The sequence below is a fragment of the Dipodomys ordii genome, unplaced genomic scaffold (assembly GCF_000151885.1).
Source record: "Dipodomys ordii isolate 6190 unplaced genomic scaffold, Dord_2.0 Scaffold70, whole genome shotgun sequence".
Taxonomy (NCBI): Eukaryota; Metazoa; Chordata; class Mammalia; order Rodentia; family Heteromyidae; genus Dipodomys; species Dipodomys ordii.
In genome coordinates, this window is record NW_012267286.1 from 6,619,129 (window position 1) to 6,642,678 (window position 23,550).

Consider the following 23,550-nt stretch of genomic DNA (forward strand, 5'->3'; position numbering starts at 1 on the left):
AAAAAAAAAAAATTTAATTAAAAATATTTTTAATTAATATATTGGATATTTATATGTTATATATTTATATGTTATATATTTATATGTTTATATATTATTATATATATAAGTATATATATATATGTACATAGAGAGAGTGTGTGCCAGGTGCCTGTGACTCATGCCTGTAATCCTAGCTACTCAGGAGGCTGAGATCTCAGGATCTCAGTTCAAAGCCAGCCCAGGCAGAAAAGTCTGTGAGACTCTTATCACCTATTAACCACCAGAAAACCGGAAGTGGCACTGTGGCTCATGTGGTAGAGCGCTCACCTTGAGCTGAAGCTGAGGGACAGCACCCAGGCCCAGAGTTCAAGCCCCAAGACCAACAACAACAACAAAAAATCTGTCTGTCTGTCTGTCTGTCTATGTGTGTCTATATCTATATTTACTAAGTCTGAACTAGGCCTATGCAAATATATAAAGAGCATTTATGCTTTAGAAGATGATGTATTTTTAAAGCATTTTTTGGAAGGTGGACCTAGGCCAATAATTGTTTTCTTTAATCACCCATGTTTTAAAATTTAATTTTACAAGAGCCAAGCAAAATTTTTTCTTTGAAAATACCAAGGAAAATCTCAAAGGAACACTGGTCTGATTTTATATATTAATGCAAATCATTTGCCATACTGACTCACACATCATAAACGCAATAAATATGAGCTTTTCTTACCACATGGAAATTGAAATCAATGAAACTGGTTGGTTTTCTTTTTTTTAATCAAAAAGTTTTATTGGGCAACTGAAATTGAGAACAAGAAATGCCTCAGTTAAAACGGAAATCATTTCTATAAACTTTCAATAGATCTAAACAGGGGGTTGTAAATAGGAATCGGTAATGTGTATAATGTGTAATCTGACCTGTCACATTCATCCCAAGAATGCTGTAATTGGAATATAATTTTTGATGTGTTTTTTAAACATTTCCCGCTTCTGTCATATAATCTCCAGCCTGTTGGAAACACTTTTCTTGTGGCCTTTGTGTTCAGGATGTGAAACTCATCATCACTGAGCAAGGTTCAGATGTAAACATCAAAAATTGCTTCTTTTCTGCCATTGATGTATTTCATTACGTCATTGAGTGATTCACTTTAATAAGCTCTTTTTGTTGTTGTTGTTTCCTTTTGATCCAAACTGAGCGCCTTTGGATGGTAAAGCAATCTGAGCCTTTTCCAGACTGGTCATCTGGAATACTGTGGAACTGTAAAACTCACTAGGCTGGGATTTTTCTGTGGCCAGCAACTGTGGTGCACTCGAGATTTAAGAATAACCTGCCTAAGGCTGATTTCCAGCATGGGTAGTTACTAGAGCTCTTCAGGGCATTCATTCCACCAGTAAATGGAGAAGTGGATTTCTTACTTATTTCCACTCATTTGAATAGTTGAACAGCCTGCTGAATGGTCTGACCGTGGCATGATTTTTATCTGCTCATCCAAGACCTTCACCTTCACTTTGTTGGCATGAATTGTCTGCTTTTTCCTGTTTTCCCTCCTTGTTTCCATCTCTGTGAACACACTGCTTTCACACTTGACGTCTGGGCCTTTTTATAAACCACATGACATCTGGAGTCATCAGACAAAAGTATCTTCTTTTCTTGAAATGATACGTAGTGGTTTGTCTCAGTGGATCCTCCCACAACAGACAGTGCTGGCTGCTCTAGCCCAGCTCCTGCCATTCCCTGCTTAGACACTTGCTGCAAGCCTCTTCCTCCAAACCTCATCTCACGTCCCCATTTTCTAGTTTTACCTATTCCTAAGTCCACTGAAACTTGATCTGAAAGTCTTCTGCCTAGGGCAGACTCTGGACTGCTTATGTCACTCATCAGATTTTTAAAGGCAAAGAATAAGAATGTTTCTTGCTTTCAACCAATAGTTTTTGTAGTATTTATGTGTATGCATGTATGTGTGCTTGTGTGCATGCGTGTGTCTGTGTGTATGTGTGAGTGTGTGTTAGTAAATGCTTATTGTAAGTGCAGAGCAAGGGTTAGGTTAGTAACTTCATTCATTGTTGAGTCTTGTCTCCCCAGCTCCCAGCAGCCCTCCATTTACAACATGCCTTAAATATAACTGCTGCTCAGCCAGGTGCTGGTGGCTCACGCCTGTAATCCTAGCTACTCAGGAGGCTGAGATCTGAGGATCTCAGTTCAAAGCCAGCCCGGGCAAGAACGTCTGTGAGACTCTTATCTCCAATTAACCACTCAGAAAACCAAAAGTAGTGCTGTGGCTCAAGTGGTAAAGTGCCAGCCTTGAGTTGAAGAGCTAAGGGACAGCACCCTTGAGCCTAGAGTTTAAGCCCCATGACTAACATAAATAAATAAATAAATAAACTGCTGCTCAATAAACTATGAAATGAATGAATGATACAGAAATAATTTCACCTAAGTTGACTTTTTTTTTGTCAGTCCTGGGGCTTGAACTCAGGGCCTGAGCTTCATTTTGCTCAAGGCTAGTGCTCTACCACTTGAGCCACAGCCACCTCCAGCTTTGTCTATTTATTTCTTGCTGAGGAATTGAACCCAGGGATTTGTGCATGCTAGGCAAGCACTCTGCCACTGAGCCACATTCCCAGCCCCTCAGTTCACTTTTTTACATGTCCACATGAGCCTTATTAACATGTACATGTCATTCTCTGTCAAATATTGTATTTAAAAATAATCATAAAGCAAACCAAGGACTGGGCTTGAATAGAATATAGTCAAATCCAGTTCCTGTGTCTCAACTATCCCCACCTATGACATCCTATGGAAATTTTTATTTCTAAACCAACTGGCTAGTGAGGTTGAAGAGTACATTTAAGACATAGTTGGAGGGCAGTTTCCTACTTTAATCCCATATTCACTTTCACTTGGGGGAAGGGAGGATTATAAACATGCACTGTTTTATTTCAGTTGCTTGGAGCATTATCCTCTAAAATGTTTAACTTACGATTGTCTTCCAGCAGTTCCCTTGCCACTTAAATGTTATAAAAATTCCTGGAGATTTCACAGTTCTAAAACCTGTTTTTAAAATATATGGGGGGGAAAGGGAGAGAATTCTTAGTTGTCTAGTTGTCTATCAAATGAAACCTCTTATTTTCATCAATAAACTAGCCTTTCAGGAGAATGTCCTTTCTTCCTTTCCATTCCCTCTCTGTGAAAAAGGAAATCTGGTCTACATTGTCAAGTGGATTATCTAACCACTTTTCATTAAAATACTGAAAAAAAAAGTAACCAGTTAATACAAGCAACTTCCTTTTATTTATAAGTTTACTACAGCCTTTTTGCCATGTTTATGGAAGGGAAATTAGACACTTAATCCTTTTCTTCTTCTAATGGAAAGAACTTGGAAGTAGAATTTGAGGAATCACCAAATTCACTTAGCTTCAAGTTGCTGCCATTCCCTCATATATTAAATGGAAATAGTATTATCATCCCACATCACAGGAGATTTGAGGCATAAATAAGATGAAAGAAGGAATTTTTGTGAGATCAAATTGTTTTTATGAATTCAAAGGCCTTGCTGTGCAAAATATTGCATACCTAGTTGATTAGTGTTGCTAATCTTCAGGCTAAAGGGTATTGCTATTAGCCACATTTATTCTTCTCTCCATTTGGAACTCATTTGAATGTTAATAATTGGGAAGAGGAGTATCATTCTACAGAAAGACAGTACTTAGTGTCCTTTTTCTTTATTTAGTTTTGTTTGACCTTTTCCTTGGGTAATAGCAATTACAGATGTCAAAAGAAATTCACATATGTATGTCTTTCCTCAAGCTAATTTACTATTTCCTTCTGTGTTTTAACCATTCCATAGGATTTTTCTTTCATTTTGATGTTTGACTGCTGGCCTATTTAAAAATACTCTGTTTGAGATCTGTTCATTCATGGACCTATGCATCAGTCACTATGGCCAGGCACTAAGTCAACTTAGATCTAAGAATCAGTTCCCATTCAGCTGGTTATCTGCTAGAAGAACAGACACAAGGTGCACAGGAAAGATAAGTGGGCAATTACAAAGGGAAGCTATACCAGACATGGCCAACACATGATGCTGTACAATCAGATGTGTGCGGGAGGTGGGTAGATGTCAAGCTTTCTTTGACAATGGCAAAGACATTCAAGCCAGGACCCATAGCAAAAGAAGCTGTCAATTGTGGAATGAGAGGAAATGAGGGAGGGAAACAAGTGTGGGAGCCCAGGGCCCGAGGCTCTGTCTGTCTCTAAAGGAGATTGATGAGTAGCTTCTGCACTCCAGAACAAGGAAGCAGACCCAGAAGCTCACTGAGCATTTGTACAGATGAGGCAAGCGGAGGAAAACCCCGGGCTGGGCCTTCCTCCTGTGATGATCACTATTTTCCCAGCCGTCTCAAATAACTTTCCTCCTTCTCTTTTTCTGCCTATCATGTTCATTGTATAGAAAGAGCTAGAAGGAGCTCGACAGTCTAGGCCTTTTGTTGGCATGATTTCAGAGCTAAGCAGCGGCCCACACTGCCACCTCGATCATCTTTCCTTGCCTCTTCCCTGTCTGCTGCTTTGGAAAGCAATTGGCTTCAGAGATGAAGTCATTCTTCATGAAATCTGGGTGGAACACAAGTGCCTTTTCAAAGACCAGAGTCTGTCTCAAGACTTTCTCCCAGCATTTACATGCATCCCGATCACCCAGAAGTCATCCATCATCCTGTACCTTTTAGGGACCAAGTCACAATGAAAGAAGTGTACAGCTGGAGAAAGCTAGCAGTCCTAACTGGAGCAGTGCTTCATGGGGGAAATGAACAGATCTGCTGTCTGGCCTGGCCCAAGCTGACCTCATTAACTCTTTGACTTTATCTATTGAACCTCGATTTTCTAAAGACCACCAGGGTCAAAGCACTCCCTGGAAGTGGTAGCCAGTAATCAATGAATCAATTCTAGAAATAGAGAACACAGAAAATTCCCACTCCCTAAATGATAACATACTGCTTTGGAACACATTTTTGTATTTGGTTAAGGGAAGAGATTTTTGTTCGCCTAGAAATATTCAGGAATACAGTCCTTGTGTATTTTGCATTCAAAGTAAACCCTTTAGTTTGATGAAGTACATTGTTATCTTTCAAATGGCTACCATTTTCGCAGCTGACATATTGGTACAAAGCCATTTACAGAGCCTAGGTAAGGCCCACTAGTCACAGGGTCCCTTAAAGTATCCACTGTGGTGAAATCCCCCTGGGTGTTTGTGGATGTTTTCTATACCTATAACTTGTGGCCTAATCTCTCTGGGGTTTCTTTGTAGGGTGACCCCGGATCATCTGCTGCAGGAATTAAGGTAACAGCAACTTGTGTTACAGAAGTTACAGTTTTGATTTTGTGGGTCTCTTCCCTTTGCCAATGCTAGAAGTTATTTTAGCCCTGTTCCTGTTCTCTGATATTTGCCTTCCAAACCCAACAAGGTTATCTAGAATACAAATAAAGCTTTAAAAAAAAAAAGAAAGAAAAAAGCTGGGTGCTGGTGGCTCACACCTGTAATCCTAGCTACTCAGGAGGCTGAGATCTGAGGGTCATACTTCAAAGCCAGCCCAGGCAGGAAAGTCAGTGGTACTCTTACCTTCAATTAACCGCCAGAAAATTGGGAAGTGGAGCTGTAGCTCAAAGTAGTAGAGCACTAGCCTTGAGCAGAAAAGTACTGACAGCACAGGCCCTCAGTTGAGCCCCATGACTGACCAAAAAGAAAAAAAAAGGGGCTTGCCTTCTCTTCCCTATTTCATAGATTTCATAAAAATGTGAATTTGCACATGAGATATAGATTTAGTCACAGCAATAAACTGCCCTATGTCTAGCGAGATGCAGAGTAAGAAGAGGGAGGTGAATAAATTGCATGGGATTTAGAGGGCGGCGGGGCCATCTCCGTGGAACTGCTCAGGGATCCCCAGGGTGGGAATGGGAGGAAAAACTCTTTTGAGGTTACTTTTCTCATCTTTGGTTTTCTTTTGCCAGGGAGAACCAGGAGAGTCTGGCCGTCCAGGGCAGAAGGTAATACCTCTGTCTCCAGTGTGTTCTTGATGCTGCATCAGATCCCCCATTTAATACCTACAGTCTACTAGGCCCATGAAAATGATTCTCAGTGTTGTCATCTTCCTGCTTTGCGTATTGGCTATTATTGGTTGTTTTGCATTTTAAAAGGTCTTGATGCTGGCTTGTAGCAAAATAGGAAAGCAAACGCTGTCCATGTAAAAGGATGCTTTAGGAACTAAAATCTGCATATACTCAGCTGTGTGAGACTAACCAAGATGTTGGAATGCCAACAGTCTAATTTGCATGCTTTAAGGTAATCTGCATGCAGCTAACTTTTATGAAAAGAAACTAATATTACTACATTGTTCTGGTAGAAGATGATGGACAGACAGTTCTTTTAAAATTATGTTCCTTTATTCCTTTTACTTCCAATACCTTTCTTCTGATCATTTTTATGACTCTACCTGTGCTGTGTTATATTGCATAAACTAAATTTGTTAATGAACTAAATATCAATTCGAGATACTAGCCATAATAATTTAACCAACCTACAGAGGTATCAAGTGTGGTTATCATTTGTGTTTCACTTTGGGTAACACCTTAGAGGACGTGCAATGAATGTGGTTAGTACCTGTTCTCATCTCAGTCTGAGTCAGGAAGCAAATGTTAGTCGCTTATTGTCTGAGTATGTGGATATCAGTGCCCAGCACTGTCAAATTTCAGAAAACAGATGGATTATAGCTAACAAGGAAATGTGGATTCTGCATTAAGTTAAATCACTTACAATCATGGCTCTGCCATTGTCCAGCAGTGACTAGGTTATAGACAAATAGGAATAGACAGATGGAATTTCCGTCACTTGCACAGAGATTAAATCCCATTGTAGTAGTTTGGAACCTAAAGTTACGAGTTTTCTTTCATATTCTTTGAATTTGAAATGCTTCTTTTGCTAATTTATATTTATTATATATATTATTTGCTGATTTATATCCTTTTGCTTATTTAATACCTATGCATTCTTCTCATTTTTTTCAAAAAAAATTAAAATTAAGACACAGTTTGTTTTAGGAAAAGCTCTTAATCTCAGATATTATCTATTTTGAGGGGAGTGGTGGTCTCTTAGTCTTTAAAAATTAAAAACTATATTTAAGTTGTTCTCCAAATCTGTGAGTTTAGCAAATGTCCAGCTACAAGCCAGTTACAATGGTGCATGCCTAGAATCCTAGCCCTCGGGTGGCTGAGGATGGAAGATCAAGAGAACTGAATCTTAAATGGTTTAACAAAATCTTGCCTTAGATGGTTGTTGAGAAATGCAATTTAGATCAATTGTGACAGTTTCTCTGTTTATGCGGAGAAACATTGGATTTCCATTATGTTTCGCTATGCGTCAGTTTTAAATGCGATTGAAAGAAAGGATGGATTCATGTAAAAGCCCAGCACCCTCCTAGATTAACATGTGCCCTGAGATAAACAACATCATTCCCATTAATACTTAGGCTAGATTCTAGCCTTGAACACAATATTGTCTTCCCAAAGTTATGTGACTTTTTTTAATATTGAGGTTTGGCAGTACTTAGGCAAAATGGATTTTAAAACCCACAGAAAAAGTGAGGAACAGAGCCGGGGGGGAGGGGAGAGCAAGCTGCTTGCTTAGATTAGAAAATGACACGCTGAACTAAATGAACTGGATGCAGGGACTGTCTTCAAAGTCCTCCACCATATGTTCCTCTCCATTGCAGAACTGTTCCCTGGGCTCTCACACTCCTTTTCCGGGCTACATTCAACAGCTCCACATAGCACAAGCCACTGAAGAGCTTTCTACTATTTGATCTGCTCCAATAAAGTTTGCTATCTAGAATAGTGTTCATAACATAGGAATCCTTTGATTGAATTCTTATACCTTCCCCAGTAGTGTGATTGGCATGTGAGCTGGAGTATAGATACAGGCATGCATAGAGTGAGCGCATAGATTTATAAAAGAGATGCTGGGTTTCATTGTGTATTTCTTTCGTGGTGATCCACTTCTTTATAGTTACATATTATAAGTCGGGCACTCACGGCTCATTCCTGTAATCCTAGATAGGGGGCTGAAATTTGAGGATTGTGATCCTGCCAGCCCAGGCAGGAAAGTCTGTGAGATGCTTGTTTCCAATTATTTATCAAAAAAGATGGAAATGATGCTGTGGCTCCAATGGTAGAGCACCAGCCTTGAGCAAAAAAGCTAATGGAGTTAGGTGCCAGTGGTTCATGCCTGTGATTCTAGCTACTCAGGAGGTTGAGATCTGAGGATTGCAGTTCAAAGCCAGCCTGGGCAGAAAGTCTGTGGGACTCTTACCACTAATTAACCACCAGAAAAACTGGAAGTGATGCTGTGGCTCAAGTGGTAGAATGCTTGCCTTGAGCTGAAGAGTTGAGGGACAGTGCCCAGGCCCAGAGTTCAAGCCCACAACCAACAACAACAACAACAAAAAAGCTAAAGCTAAGGGACAGTGTACAGGCCCCTAGGTCAAGCCTGGGACTGACACACACACAAATAATAAATAATAATTGATTAATCATACATTTTAATTTTAAAGATATAAAATAACGTGACCTCCTTTCAAAAGGAACCCTCACAAGTAAACTTCCTCACTGGAAAGCAGGGCACTGTAACCCTGACAAACAATGAAACATGCAGTCCTGCTGGGTAGAGTCCCACAATGGAGAATGAGGAGGAGAAAGGCTCGCAATAACAGAATGAGAAGTGTGCTGTATTTGTGGGAGGTTTAATCTCTTGAACAAGTATTCTGTGAATAGAATAAAAAGCCAATTCTTAATGGTAACCTGGATCTGAATGGCTGGCTATGCAAGCACAAGACCTCAACTCTCCCAAGCCAAGGCTTAGACAAGATGGAAAAGTTATCTGAAAAACTTATCTCATAGTTGGAAGATAAGCTTTCATGATATACTATAGAGCATGGTAGAGGAAATGGCTTCCTATAAACATTGAGTTACTCTACCAAGGGTAACATTAAATATTACAATCTTTCATATGCCAGATACTATATGAATAAATTACAAATTTATGAAGGTCAAATTTATTTAAAAGTCAAGAATAGAATATAAATTTTTAAAATATTTTTTCACTAAAAAGACCTAGCACACATGCATGTATATGAATATGATTAGAAACAAAGGTAAATAGTAAAGATACCTGTATTTCATCTACATGATAAGAGGTTTCAGAATCAAATGGTTGCACATACCAGTAATACCAGCATTTAGGAGGTTGAGGCAAGAGAATAATGAGTTCCAGGTTCCAGGTCAGCCCAGGTTATATAGCGAATAAGACAAAAAAAAGTCCTCAGTGTCTTACACATTTTTCTTATTGTTAGAAAAGCATGACTAGATGTTTATGTATACATATATGTATAAGATCTCTTTCCTAAAAGTAGTCACATGATCCTTTTAATTGGCAGGAGGAAATGGAATGATGAAAATTCTTATTGGAAAGTAATGTGGCCTGTATATGTCCACCAGTAATTCAATGTCTCCAAAATAAGATTGGAGGGCTTTTCTAAAAAACAATGCCAAGTTTTATAAGTTGTATATTCTATTGCACAGTACTGTTTTTAAACAACCTTTTACTTTTCTGAAAGTAAAAGAACTTTCAGTGAAATATGTATATAAGCCCTTTCTACTGGATCTTCTTAGGTTTATTGATTAGAAGGTAAAAGGAAACAAAAGAAAATCAGATGTACCATGTTCTAATTGTGTGAAGCTTAATATACTTGGACAAGTAGTTTTTGAATGGAATAAGAAGCCATTTCTTAAAAATCATCCTTTTCCTCTGGCTTAATCTTGTTTTATTTCCAATGCAAGCATTCCTATATAGAATTTGGGACCAGATTGTTTTTCTTTTGCATTCCTGAAGTACCTTTAATGGCAATCCTCAAGCAAGACATTACTCTGTTTTTTCTTCATATAATCACACAATTTAATAAAAAGTATCTGGAATCATTATGTGCTAATACCAGAGAAAAGTATGGCTCTTCATAATCTGAAAATAATAGCACTAGTGGTGGGAAAATCTGGATATTTATGGTGACTTTCCTTGAGTTAAGGCTTATTGAGCCTTTAGACATACCATTTTATTGCTGTTTCCATGTCTTTCGGGATGGTAATCATCCCATCAACTGACTGTTAGGAAATAATGTGATCCTTTTATCTTCAAATGTTACACACACACACACACACACACACACACACACACACACACGCACGCACACACACGCACACACACACACGCACACACGCGCACATCTCCAACTCAAGACAGACTTATTTTTTCCTGAAATTTCTTTAGTGGAATTCAGGAGATTTTTCTAAGTAATGTAACCTGCTGTCACCATACTTTGTGCTTAAAATAATGTAACCAGTTCTGTGAAAGTAAGGATTTAGCCTGACTCCAGGGTGTACCACTTAATCTCAAACCTGTATTCTGGAACAGCTGCATAGTACCATTAGGCGTAAGCTGCTAAGCAGGGCTGACCTAACACAACAATTGTCAGAAATATAGGCCAGAATTAAGTATACAATTAACCATTTATTTATCTTTTCATCATTCAGGAATGGAAAGGAAATCTTACTTCACTCTTAAGTGAGCAATACTGCTAATGCATCTTGGTGTTTTTTGTTGTTGTTGTTTTGTAATGTCACCATCTGTTCTACAGCCAACTCTTGATTGTCTGAGGTGAGAGAGAGTTCTGGCGTAGTCAGATGCATTATTAAAATGCATACAGAATCCTCATTTCAGCAAATAGCTCCAACGAGTCATTTACCAAAAGAATGCGAAAATACACACGTTCCTTCTCCTTTCACGCCTCTGCCTTGCTTCTGATGAGAAGCCAATGGGCAGTGAATTGGAGGAAGAGGAGAAATGTGCCAAATGGTCAACCAATTCCCGAATCAAGAGTTGCCTGAGCACAACCTTGAATCAATTAGACCGTCGTTTGTATATATTTATATACAAAGAAAGCATTCAGCGAGGAGCATTTTTCTTTCTCCATGTTTTTTTCTCCAGATACTGTGACTGAGTGACTATCATTCTATAATGCTATGTGATTTTCCTATGTAGGGTGAACCAGGCCTTCCTGGGCTCCCTGGACTTCCGGGAATAAAGGTAAATACTACGCTCACAGTCTTGGTTTCATAGAGCTGTCATTAGGAGAGAGTCGGCAGAGAGGGGGAAAATGAAAAGTAGGAGGATGATGCTGATCAGTGTAGAGCCCTCGGCCATCTCAACTCATGAAACTTAGTTAAAATGGGGCACAAGTACGAAAAGTTTCCTCTTGCCCACTGGACAAAACATCTCTATCATTTTAACCTATTGTACTCCTTAAGTACATGTAAATACCCCTCTACCAGAAACCATGTGAATGTTGTCCAAGTCTGGAATATCTCTTACCTTCAAATTTTTAATGTTATCCCTCAGACCCTATCAGGTTTTGACCAGAATTAGTCTTACTGTCCCTATTAATCAAACATTAATTAAACATTTGATTCACCCTTACAATAATCCCTCAAAAACATTTGTATTTCCACTGCCAAAAGTACAAATCATATTACTAATTTGACTCAATACATACAATGTCCCCCCTAAACTTTCTATTCATCTTCTGGGGGAAAATAATACTCAAGGAATTGTATTAAAACATTGTTTTCAGCCGGGCGATCCTGGTTCATGCCTGTAATCCTAGCTACTCAGAAGGCTGAGATCTGAGGATTGCGATTCAAAGCCAGCCCAGACAGGAAAGTCCATGAGACTCTTATCTCCAATTAACCACCAGAAAACTAGAAGTGGTGATGTGGCTCAAGTGCTAAAGTGCTTGCCTTGAGCTGAGGGACAGCGCCCAGGCCTAGAGTTCAAGCCCCACCACCAACCAAAAACACACACACACACACACAAAACATTGTTTTAAATGTTTCTAATTACTTGAAATGTTAAGAATCTTTTTTAACTAGTTCTTTTTTGTTTACTTCACAACTGATAAGACTTAAGATCCAACTTCCCTAGCTGTAATTATTCATTTAATATCAGTCTCCTATTTTTAAAATAAATATATGGACATATTAAAAAAAACTTTACATATTCTACAACTATTTGAAAGGGTAACATAATTCTAACAAAGCTTAACATCAGTCTCCAGTGGGCATGAGTCCAATCTAAAACTGAAAAAGTAATCTAAAATTAAAACTCCTACCTCCAGTGTAAGCATTCTGTATGCTATCTTATGAAGATTCATGGTTTTAAAGTCAAAATATTATTAAATTATTGAGTTTCAGATATTAGATGGTATCATACATCAGATTTTATGAATATCTTTGGTATGATTCATACACATGAACACTTTTTTTTTTCTTTTTGTCAGTCATGGGGCCTGAACTCTGGGCCTGGGTGCTGTTCCTCAGCTCTTCAGCTCAAGGCTAGCGCTCTACCACCTGAGCCACAGCGCCACTTCCAGCTTTTTCTGCTTATGTGGTGCTGAGGAATCGAACCCAGGGCCTCATGCATGCAAGGCAAGCACTCTACCACTGAGCCACCTTCCAGCCGCACACGAACACTTTTTTAGGTTGACACTCAGGAATTTTGGTGCTGGCTCTTTGATGTTTCTAGATTAGTATCAAAATTTAACTAAGTTCTTTTAATGTATTGTTTACAGCGAGTCTGCTCTATGACCCAATTCACTACAGAGTCAAAGCCTCTTCTTCTCTTTTGATATGTGTCAAGAATAACATCATAAATTAATATGTGATTGTACATGATAGGGTTAATTTATGCTCATTCCATAGGAACTTCTACATATTAAAAATGACAATGGGTTTTTTTTATAAATAACTAGATGACCATAAATTTGTAGATGATGTAAGAAAGTGACATGGAGTGTTAATTAAAAAGAACCCGATGGCGGTATAAATCAGTAAGAAGGCATTTGAAAGGAAGGGTTTGGGGAAGGGCCAGGGTGGAATCCTTTGCCAGTTCTCTCATTAGCAGGGCTGTGCTGCAGCGTGTACGCAGTTCACGGGCGCCGCAGGCTCTGGAATCTGGTGGTTCCTTCTGAGTGGTAGGCACTTCCTGAGAGAGTGAGCACATGAAAATGTATACAGTCATTTGCCCAGAGCAAAACAAATAAGATGTTGACTCCTGAAATTTATCACGATCTTATTTTAATGTTGTATTTTCACCATGGCAAACATCCCACTGGACCCTTGACAACTCCTTAATCATCTTGGACTAGTCTGAAAGTTTTGAACTTTCTCGTTTTCTTCTCTTTTTTTGTTCCAAGACTGGGACTCGAACTTAGTACCAGATCCTTTGCTCACTGGCTGGTGCTTTACCAACCACTGAACTTTCTCTACTTGAGACTCTTACTAGTGATTTGCCGCCTCCACTAAATGCTTTCATTCCTGTAGCCCTAGGAAACTGCTAGACTGACTTTGTTAAGGTCAAGTATCTCTGACTTAACCTGTGGTTATAGTGAGAAGAAATTATTAATTTGCAAAGAAACCTCTTCATCATCCATTAAACATACCTTCTTATATAATGCTCAAGTACCTTTGGATAGCAGTATTTGATTTAAATCACAAGTTCTACTTTTTAGCTTAATAAGCTTTGCCTTCTTTAATTCAACTGAGAGATAAGCTTTCCTTAAAATGTAGTGCTGAGTATAAATAAATTAGTTTGGCAAGGAGCCAACTGAAGAATGTACTACAAGAGAAGCATTAGTATTCACCTGCACATTCATGATAATAAATGGAGACTTAACATTTTTATTATTTTGCTGGGCGCTGGTAGCTGACACCTGTATTCCTAGCTATTCAGGAGGATGAGATCTTAGGGTCACAGGTCAGAGCCAGCCCAGGTAGGAAAGTCCATGAGACGCTTATCTCCAATAAACTACTCAAAAAGAGCAGGAAATGGCACTGTGGCTCAATTGGTAGAGCACTAGCCTTGAGCAAAAGAAACTCAGGGACAGCACCCAGGTCCCAGCCAGACTTCAAGTCCCAGGATTGGCAATATATATATATATATATATATATATATATATATAATTTTATGATAGATTCATTAACTTTGGGCCTTCTTCATTTCTTTAATGAATTCCTCTAATTCCTTCATTCCTTTCATTCCTTCCCTTAGCTAGCAAACTATAGGAAAGCCCCGACTCACAGTTTGAGCAAGTGGCAAGATTAAAAAGGATGAATGATTATGTGTGGCTGTAGAGTGTGGTGGGACCAGGAGCATTAGTCGTTCGCGTCCGAGACGTGTGTGTTTACTTACGCTTTGGAAATACTTCCTGTCGCCCTTCCTCTCCTCCTCATCTGGTGCTTACTACAAAAAGCATGAACATGCCATCCATTATTTCTAAGACATTGAGGAAAGCAGCCATGACATACCAGGGAAGCTTTGATTTGCCACCTGTTGCTCTCAGGGGAATGGGCGGAAACTTAATGAGTGTCCACATGCCTCCTATAGCCCTCAGGAAGTGAGCAAAGTCCCTAAATACAGACAGCAGACTCATCTATCTGTAGCTTCAGGGTCTCTGGGAAGAGTGCTAATATGGTCAGCATACGTAAATAAAAGTGGCCACGGGCAGGCAGAACTGACTTTCAAACTACTCCTGAGCTTCCTGCACAAGCATTTGAAAGTCTGCCCACCATGTGGAAGGCATTTGTGATTTTTCCTTTCAGGCCTTCATGGTTCCTGTAGTGTCAAGATGTTCAACTGGGAAAATTAAATTACGGACAATGTACCATGCAGAAATTGATCTTCTGGAAAATGATGGGAGCTCAGACAATTAAGTTTATGACCAAGTCATCAAATATTTTTTAATGGGTAAAAAGTTACTGCAGCTGATTTTTCTGCTATCATACGAAAGAATAGGATTCTGAGTTCCCAGCTTTTAAATTCGCTACATTTACTTTGGAAAAAAAAATTTAAGGGCCTTGCTTACCCGTTTTTTATGGTCACCTTATCCTAATAAGTAAGCAGTATCCACCAGGGACTACAGACCCACCCATGATTTTACCTCTTAACTGATGTCATGATTTGAGACAAGTTCCATTATCTGTTCTATTTCAGTTTTGTCACCAGTTAAAAGTCTTCACTAATCATAACACAAACAGTTGTGGTGAGAAATGAATTAATATGCCTATAACTCTTAAAGTATTCTCACACAGATAGTCAATGCTTCTTTCTTCTGGCTATTTTTACTTCCCTTGGGAAGCTCAGCCTATTGGAAACTCTGGTTCTGCAGCAATTGAATAATGGTCTTTTCCTCATGGGCACAAGTTTAACCTGTAAAACATAGCCACTTAGATGTTGTATTTTTCTTGATATGAATTGGGAGAGCCCCTTTGCAGTAATGGGTGAATGTTACCTTTAAGAACAGTATGAGAAGAAAAAGAGCAGTATGATCACCCCATTTTTCTTGCAACATGACATCACACCACTCCAATTTCCTGTCCAAGCCCCTTCCCCCACCCAGAAAACATGAGGTCCTTTCTCAAAAGTAACCAACATCTAAAACAGCGGAAGCAGCTAGGTGTGGGTGACTCAGGTTTGTAATTCTAGCTACTCAGAAGGGCAAGATCTGAGGATTGTAGTTCAAAGCTATCGTGGGCAAGAAAGTCTGTTAGACTCTTCAATTAACTCGCTAAAAACCAGAAGTGGAGCTGTGGCTCAATGTAGTAGAGTGCTAGCCTTAGCAAAAAAAGTCTCAGGGACAGTGCCCCGGACCCTGAGTTCAAGCCCCAGGATGGACCAAAAAGAGCTAGAGGAGAGGTATGACTGAGCAGAAAAACACCTGCCTAGCAAGTGTGAAATCCTGAGTTCAAACTGTAGGACTACCAAAAACAAAAATCACTTAAGTAGCAACCAAACTTTTACAGTAAATCTTTCTTCACAGCTTTTTTTTTTCTGTCCTGGCTCCCAAGACAGTGACACTTTATACCACATCACATGATATCTTCCTTGATACAGAAACATATGAAGACCAAGTCTGACAGGTGGCAGAAATATTTACTTTGGCATTCTTAGGAGTAAGAGCAGTACTGTAGCACAAATGTGTCTCCTAGATCCCACTACAGCTTAGCTCCTTCCTTAGACATCAAATCAACTTTTAAAAGTAGCAGAGTACAAGTGTTGGAGGTAATATATGATAAAAAGTGAGTTCCTAAAAGAGGAAAAGGAAGCAGGAGTAAAGAGGATAGCATTGTATTATTGTTGCTCCAGTTATTTCCTGCTTACACTAAGTCTACCTGAGAAGTGGAGGAATTTAGGGTCCAATTAGGAAAGCCACTACCACCAGAAATTGGAGATTGCTAGCAGTCATAATGAAACCTTCAATAAATACACCAATGTCCTTCATGATGTAATTCTCATAAGAAGAAAAAAACAGGTATATTTTCTGGATTTTTAAATAAATCTGCTATTGTAGTTCATTTTCAACAGAACCACAAGATGTTTTAATTTATGCTCAAATTTGATTCTTAAGGGAAATAAGTAGTTGGGGCAGACTCTAATTTCTCATTCTTTTTTTCCACTCAATAATTTTATAAATCAATCATAACCAAAACTGGCTGCCTAGAGTTTCTTATTACAACAAATGTTATTGCTGTAATCCACAAAAGCAGGTATCATGCTGACTTGAATTCTAATTAGCCTTTAAGCAAGAAGAATATTATATGCCTAATACATTCCATGTCAGGATACATTAATCAAAATTATTGCTGATGCTTTTAGCACCCAGGCAAATCAGCACATATTTTTCAAATCCTGTTCTAGTATTTTTTTGGACAGTGAAAAATCGGATCTGCTTGGGGATAATAAGTACAATGGAAAACACACTTGGATTAATCTGGAATCTTAGAGGGTTTTTTAGCAGGTTAAAAAAATAATGCTATTTGTTTCCTTAATTGATAATGACTTATAGAAATAAAGCAAATGGTAATAAGTGAAAAACCAGAGATTTTCTTTTTTGGGTAAGAGCTAATTAGTTAAGACTTTCTTCCCACCACTGTGTTTAATGGACAATGAATTCTAGAAGTTTATATGGAAACACCTGGTGAGCCATTCTGTGAATCAATCTATTTTTTTTCCTATCTTACCTTGATGATAATCCCACCTGAGTATTCGTTGAAGATATCCTCAATGTAAATTTGACAAAAGACAGGTGAAGTGTCTCAATGGCCATTTAGAAAATAAAGTATCCACAGTACTTTCTTGCTATTTATGGACATAAGGGTTTTTTTTAACCATTCAAGGTTTTATGATGGAATTCTAAGACTTGAGACTAGTAGCAGTTCTAGTTTACAAAGGGCTAACGAACTTCCCAGCTTTGCCCTGTCTTTGTGTAATTGAAAAGTCTAGGTGTCATTGTTCTTGTGGTTTGTAGAGATGGCAACTGTCAGTGTGTTTTTCATTTGTGCTAGATCTTTTTATTCCCAGAAAGAATAGGAGAAGAGCTGAGGAAACATGTCTTCAACAAAATATCTTACGGTATCTTCCTTTTATTTTTGTATAGGATGGATAGAGTTGCCTTCCTGAATCTTTTTGTCATTTATTTCATTAATGTGTTTATATGTCAGCAAAAAAATAAAGAGGGCAGAGAAAGATAGAGACAGAGACAGACTGCAAGAGATAGAGAGTGAGAGAGAGAGAAAGGCAAGGAAGGAACTAGAGAAAGACAGGAAGAGACAGGGAGAAAAAGAGAAAAGGAAAGAGGAAGGAGGAAGAGAGAGAAAGTGGGAGAGAGAGAGTTTACCTAATACTGATGCAGTAAACACATGAACAATAAAGGAAGTATCTTTTTGGTACTAAAACGGGATGATTTTTTCAGATAGAGTCGAAATCAGTATTGTTAATTACATTCACTGAGTTGAATACTGCAAGACTGAGGCTGTGGCTGCCATGTTTGTTAAAGGAATCTCAAAGGAATTAAGCTATGGTTAAAAGGTCTGGGTGCCAGTGTGGAAACTTCAGGCCTTCCACCATTGGGTATGGGAAGAGTGACCTTTGATTTCAGCTACAGTTGTTTCCTGGAGATGTGGTTCTGAATCTTTGTGTATCTTGCCTTGTTCAAATTAGCAACCCACACCATATTTTCTGCTGTCTCTACTCTGATATTTGACTGCTATACCTCCATTGCCTAAATTAGCGGCATTCCCTTGGTCCCTTCCTGAACCCCAGTTTCATTGCTGAAACTACAGCTTCTCTCTTGCTCCTCTTTTCTCCTGTGTCAGCACAGGGAAGGAGGTTACAGTCTTGATGAAAAGACCAGGTTTTTGGGTTGTTTTGTTTTTTAACTGAGAAGGTGATGAGCTGTGGGGTTATAGTTACATAAGCAAGGCAATGAGTACATTTGTTTTTAATCATCGTTACCCCATCCCTCATTATCTCCCACAATATCTTTCCACATATTGAATAATCTTCTATGCAAAACATGAGGTACAAAAAAACTAAGAGAAACGAGGAAAAAATAAAATAGGAAAAAAAGCACAAACTACAGACAGTCTAATAAGAACCTCTTGTTTCCATATATTGGAGTTCCTGTTGATACGCTTCATTATGTCCTAGGCACTAAGCAGTTGGGTTACTGAGATCCCTGTTAAGAATATCATAGGCAAATTGTAGTTCTTACAAATGAGGGAAATCATGCAACCTACTTTTCTTTGGGTCTGGCTTACTTCACTTAATATAATTTTCTTTCCATTTCCTTCCGAATGGAACAGTGTTATTCTTTCTGATACAAGCATAGAATTCCATTGAGTAGATGTACTGCATTATCTTGATCCATTCATCTACTGAGGGGCATCTGGATTGGTTCCATATCTTAGCTATGGTAAATAATGCTGCAGTGAACCTCTTTGTTCTGGGAGCTTTAGTGTGGCCTTGTCTGGTTATTTGGGTAAATTCCCAGAAGTGGGACTTCTGGGTGATAAGGGAGCTCTATGTGGAGTCTTTTGAGGAACCTCCATACTGCTTTCCAAAGGGGTTGAACAAGTTTGCACTCCCACCAACAGTGCAGTAGAGTTCCCCTTGGCCATATCCCTGCCAACATCTGTTGTTTTAGATTCCTTGATTATGGCCATTCTAACTGGTGTAAGGTGGAATCTCAATGTTGTTTTGATTTGCATTTCTTTCATAGCCAGAAATGTTCATGTGTCTCTTGGTCATTCATATTTAGTCATCAGAGAGGTCTCTCTTTAAGTCTTTTTAATGGGGTAATCGTTTCTTTGGGGGTTTGATTTTGGGGAATTTAATTTCTTGAGCTGTTGGTATACTTTAGACATGAGACCCTTGTCTGTTGTATGGGTGACGAAGATGGGTTTTAATATATCTTGCTAGTTATGTCTTTTGCTGTGCAGAACTCTGAAGTTTAATGCAGTCCCATTTGTCCAGCCTTTCTTTGATCTATGGTGTTTCTGGGTTAAGAAAGTTTCAACCTGTGCCAAGGAGCCCTCGTGTTTCTCCTATTCCTTCTTGTAATATTTTCAGGGTATCTGCTTTTACCTCAAGGTCTTTGATCCATTTGGTTGATTCTGGTACAGGGTGATATATAAGGATCTAACTTTAGTTTTCTACAATTCTGCTAGCACCATTTATTGAGGAGGATGTCTTTCTTCTATCCTATTTTTTGGCTCCCTTGTCAAAGATTAGGTGGCCATAGGTCTGCCAGTTCATGTCTGGGTCTTTGGATCTATTCCATTACGACTAGGGCTTTTAATTCATGGATGGTGAGATAATTAATGCTAAGAATAAGTGTGGGGGGGGAAACTCATGACACAACCTAGGAAGACTTCAGATGCAATATCTAAGACAAGACTGGATAAATTTGATCCTTTTTTTCCTTCATTTTGGTCCTTGATGTTGCTTTAGAATTCTTGTGCAATAATAGCACTAGAGCTGAAATAGCATGTAGCTAGCATCTAGATGACTGATAGATAATAGATAGATGATAAATGATAGATACAGATATAGATGACAGAAGATAGATAAGATAGACAGATATACAGACTGGATGAGATGCCACTGGGTGGCATATGGCCTAGGTTGCTGAATTGAGTGTTAGCTATCTATTATATCATAGTAATCACTATTTTGGATTGAGTTAAGCATTCCAATAAATAGTGCTCCCTATTTCATCCCCAGGCTTTGTTTAAATCGTGTCTCTGTGCTTATTTTTAAGCATTAGCTTATAACATTGCTGGTAATATTGGACATTTCCAGGAACTTGAAACAACAAAGCCAAAGGAAACAGGTTAGATCTGAATTTAATTGTTACAGTGATGGGTTGGGGAAGGGAACAGAAAATAGAAGGAGAATGTTGCTCTCCACCTCCCACCTTTCCTCCCTGCATTTCTCCATTACTCCTTTTCTTTTTCCCCCTCCTCTTTCATCTTGTACTTACTGCTTCTCTCTCTTAGCTAGGGACACACTTGTTCAGCAATGACACTTTGAGGTCTGTCCACTGGTTCTGTCTCACTCTGGCACTACAGAGTGAGAAATCCCAGCTCACTTTGTCATCTTGTCTACCATGTCACTGAGAACCCAGTCAAACCCTAAAATGCTACTAATATGAGACATTGATCAATGGAGATCTTGATCACATCTCTTGTGTATGTTTGATACGAGAGATAACGATTCAGCTCTGAAAAAAACTGATGCCCTTCTGATGCTGTACATTGAATACAAAAAATGGATATTAAAAACCTCTGTCTTTCCCCCATTTTTTCTTGAACATTTGTGTTATCTTCTTTAAAAAAAATATATAACACCAGGGGCTGGGAAGGTGGCTCAGTGGTAGAGCGCTTGCCTTGCATGCCTGAGGCCCTGGGTTCGATTCCTCAGCACCACATAAGCAAAAAGAAAAAAATCGGAAATGGCGCTGTAGCTCAAGTGGTAGAGCACTAGCCTTGAGCTGAAGGGCTGAGGGACAGCACCCAGGCCCAGAGTTCAGGCCCCACGACCCCCCCCAATATATATATACACAACATATAATTTAACTGTTAATGATTCAACCCAGGTTCTCCTGATTAAGGCAGCCAGCACCTGACCATTTCATAGAGTCTCTGTGTTACTTTGTGCTCTTAAAGTGGCTCATTGGAATACTAATTTGGATTTTTCTAATTCCACTTATTGCCAAGGAAAACATGTCTTCTAGATTTTTTCCTTCATTAAATGTAATGCCAGACATCAATTCCATTCTGATGTCTATTCTATTCCTTCCTATCTTTTCTACTCAGATCAGTAGGTGGGAATAATTGTCAATTTAGCACTCTTCTAGTTGATTAAGATTAAATATGTACAACAGCTATAGGAATAATTATTGTAACATAGTTATTTCTCCTAATGCTTCCCTAAAGATTACACAACCTCATTCTTGTATATTCTGATTTACTCAAAAAAATGGTTTACATACCCGGAGGCGGTGACTCACCCCTGTAATCCTAGCTACTCAGGAGGCTGAGATCTGAGGATCTCAGTTCAAAGCCAGCCTGGGCAAGGAAGTCCATGAGACTCTTCTCTCCCATTAATCACCAGAATACTGGAAGTGGCACTGTGGCTCAAGTGGTAGAGCACTTGCCTTGAGCTAAAGAGCTTAGGGACAGTGCCTAGGCCCAGAGCTCAAGCCCTACAATCAACAACAACAACAAAAAAAATAGTTTCCCAAAAGTGTTTTTATCTTTGAATCATTTAGATACATATCCCCTCTTCTTCTCTGACCTCCTCTTCTATTCTTATTAATAAGAATTCCAACCAGATTAAAATATCTACTTGATTTTCTTTTTAATACAAAAAAAAGTTTTTGTACCCTTAGGTTGTTATAGTGTTTCTTCTAGATAGCATAGGAGATTCTGGAACCCTTAAACTATATGCACAATTCTTGTCAGAGGCAAGATAGAGTTTTAAAGATTTCATTTAGGAACACATAGCTTTGACCTCTGTTATTTCTCTTCCTTAAAGGCAGAAAATCTGGGGCTGGGAAGGTGGCTCAGTGGTAGAGTGCTTGCCTTGCATGCTTGAGGCCCTGGGTTCGATTCCTCAGCACCACATAAGCAAAAAGAAAAAAGCCGGAAGTGGAGCTGTGGCTCAAGTGGTAGAGCGCTAGCCTTGAGCCAAAGAGCTGAGGGACAGCGCCCAGGCCCAGAGTTCAGGCCCCATGACTGGACCCCCTCCCCCAAAAAAGCAGAAAATCCACTCAGCAAAACTATCTCTATCTTATACCATTCTGATATGTTTAAACCTCTTTTGGATTTATAATAATATTTGTAATTTTATAATGCTCTGGCAGAGAGATATTGTCTCATAAAGTGATAAGACATTCACATGAGAAAAGTTCAAGTCACTTCTTGAAAGACAATCTTGAGTAGAGCCCTAGGCAGGTTGGAGGTAAGAAGTCACCTTGTATAACCAATTAGGATACAGAAACACTGTAGTACTACCAATAATAACGGTAACTAACATGTTCCAGCCTATAAGGAAAATAGCACATGTGCATTGTGCATTTCTTTTATTGTAGGCAGAGCCCTGTGTGCTTTGCTAAGCGCTCCTTGGAAAAGCCAGAATGTTCCATGTCCTAGCAGCTTTGGACTACAGCGCACAGCCAGGCTTTACCTCAGTTTTACACTTTCACACCATCAGTTTTCAAACATTTGTCTCAAGACCCTTTACACTCTTAAGACTTGTAACTACTAACAGGCTCACACCTGTAACCCTAGCTACTCAGGAGGCTGAGATCTGAGGATCACAGTTCAAGGCCAATCAAGGCAAGAAAGCCCATGATACTTTTATCTCCAATAAACCCCCAAATAGCCAAAAATGGAGTGGTGACTCAAGTAGTAGAGCACTAGTCTTGAGCAGAAAAGCTCAAGGAGAGTGCCCAAATCCTGAGTTCAAGCCTCAGAACTGGCACAAAAATAAATAATAAATTAGTTAAATATAAGAAGCTTACTAAAACATCTAACTCAAGGGCTTTTTTATTTATGTGTTTAGACCTATCGAGATTACTTACTAAAAATTAAAATGGAGTCATTTTATTATGTGGTAATTAAACATGTTTTATTAAGTATAACTGAATTTTCCCAAATGAGACCAAGAAGAGTACCCTCAGTGTGTGTGTGTGTGTGTATACATGTGTGTACATGTGTATATTGTTGCTATTTTAGGGTTTTATTTGTTTTAAATCACTTTAATACCTGGCTTAATGGAAGGCCTCTTGATTCTCATATCTGTTCTTATATTCGGTTGCAGTTTGTTGTTTTGGTTGAAGAAAACCCAGCCTCATATAGATATGTGGACAAGGCAAGGCTGTTTTAATAACAATATCATATATAATTGATATTCTTTCATACTACCCCAAACTCCACAAGCTGCAGTTTCTTAAAGATTAGGAATAATATTGTGAACTTTTCAAACTCTGCATTCACAAGAGAATGGAGGGAGAAAAACAATGTGTTTTGTGTCATTGTTAAAACAGTTTAAATACTGACTCCCTAAGAAGGCCCAG

The 23,550-nt window shown here is 38.8% G+C and overlaps 1 protein-coding gene across 2 annotated transcripts in view; it reads left to right on the forward strand.

The window, feature by feature from the left end:
* Positions 1 to 23,550, forward strand: part of Col25a1 (collagen, type XXV, alpha 1) — a 417,880-nt gene that overhangs the window by 346,143 nt on the left and 48,187 nt on the right. Inside the window, exons 16-18 of one of the 2 annotated variants that reach the window (XM_013023760.1) lie at positions 5,283 to 5,315; positions 5,984 to 6,019; positions 11,118 to 11,162. In XM_013023760.1, coding sequence (XP_012879214.1) covers positions 5,283 to 5,315; positions 5,984 to 6,019; positions 11,118 to 11,162 — 114 coding nt within the window. The remainder of the gene's footprint in view (positions 1 to 5,282; positions 5,316 to 5,983; positions 6,020 to 11,117; positions 11,163 to 23,550) is intronic. The other variant, XM_013023761.1, reaches the window with a different exon arrangement.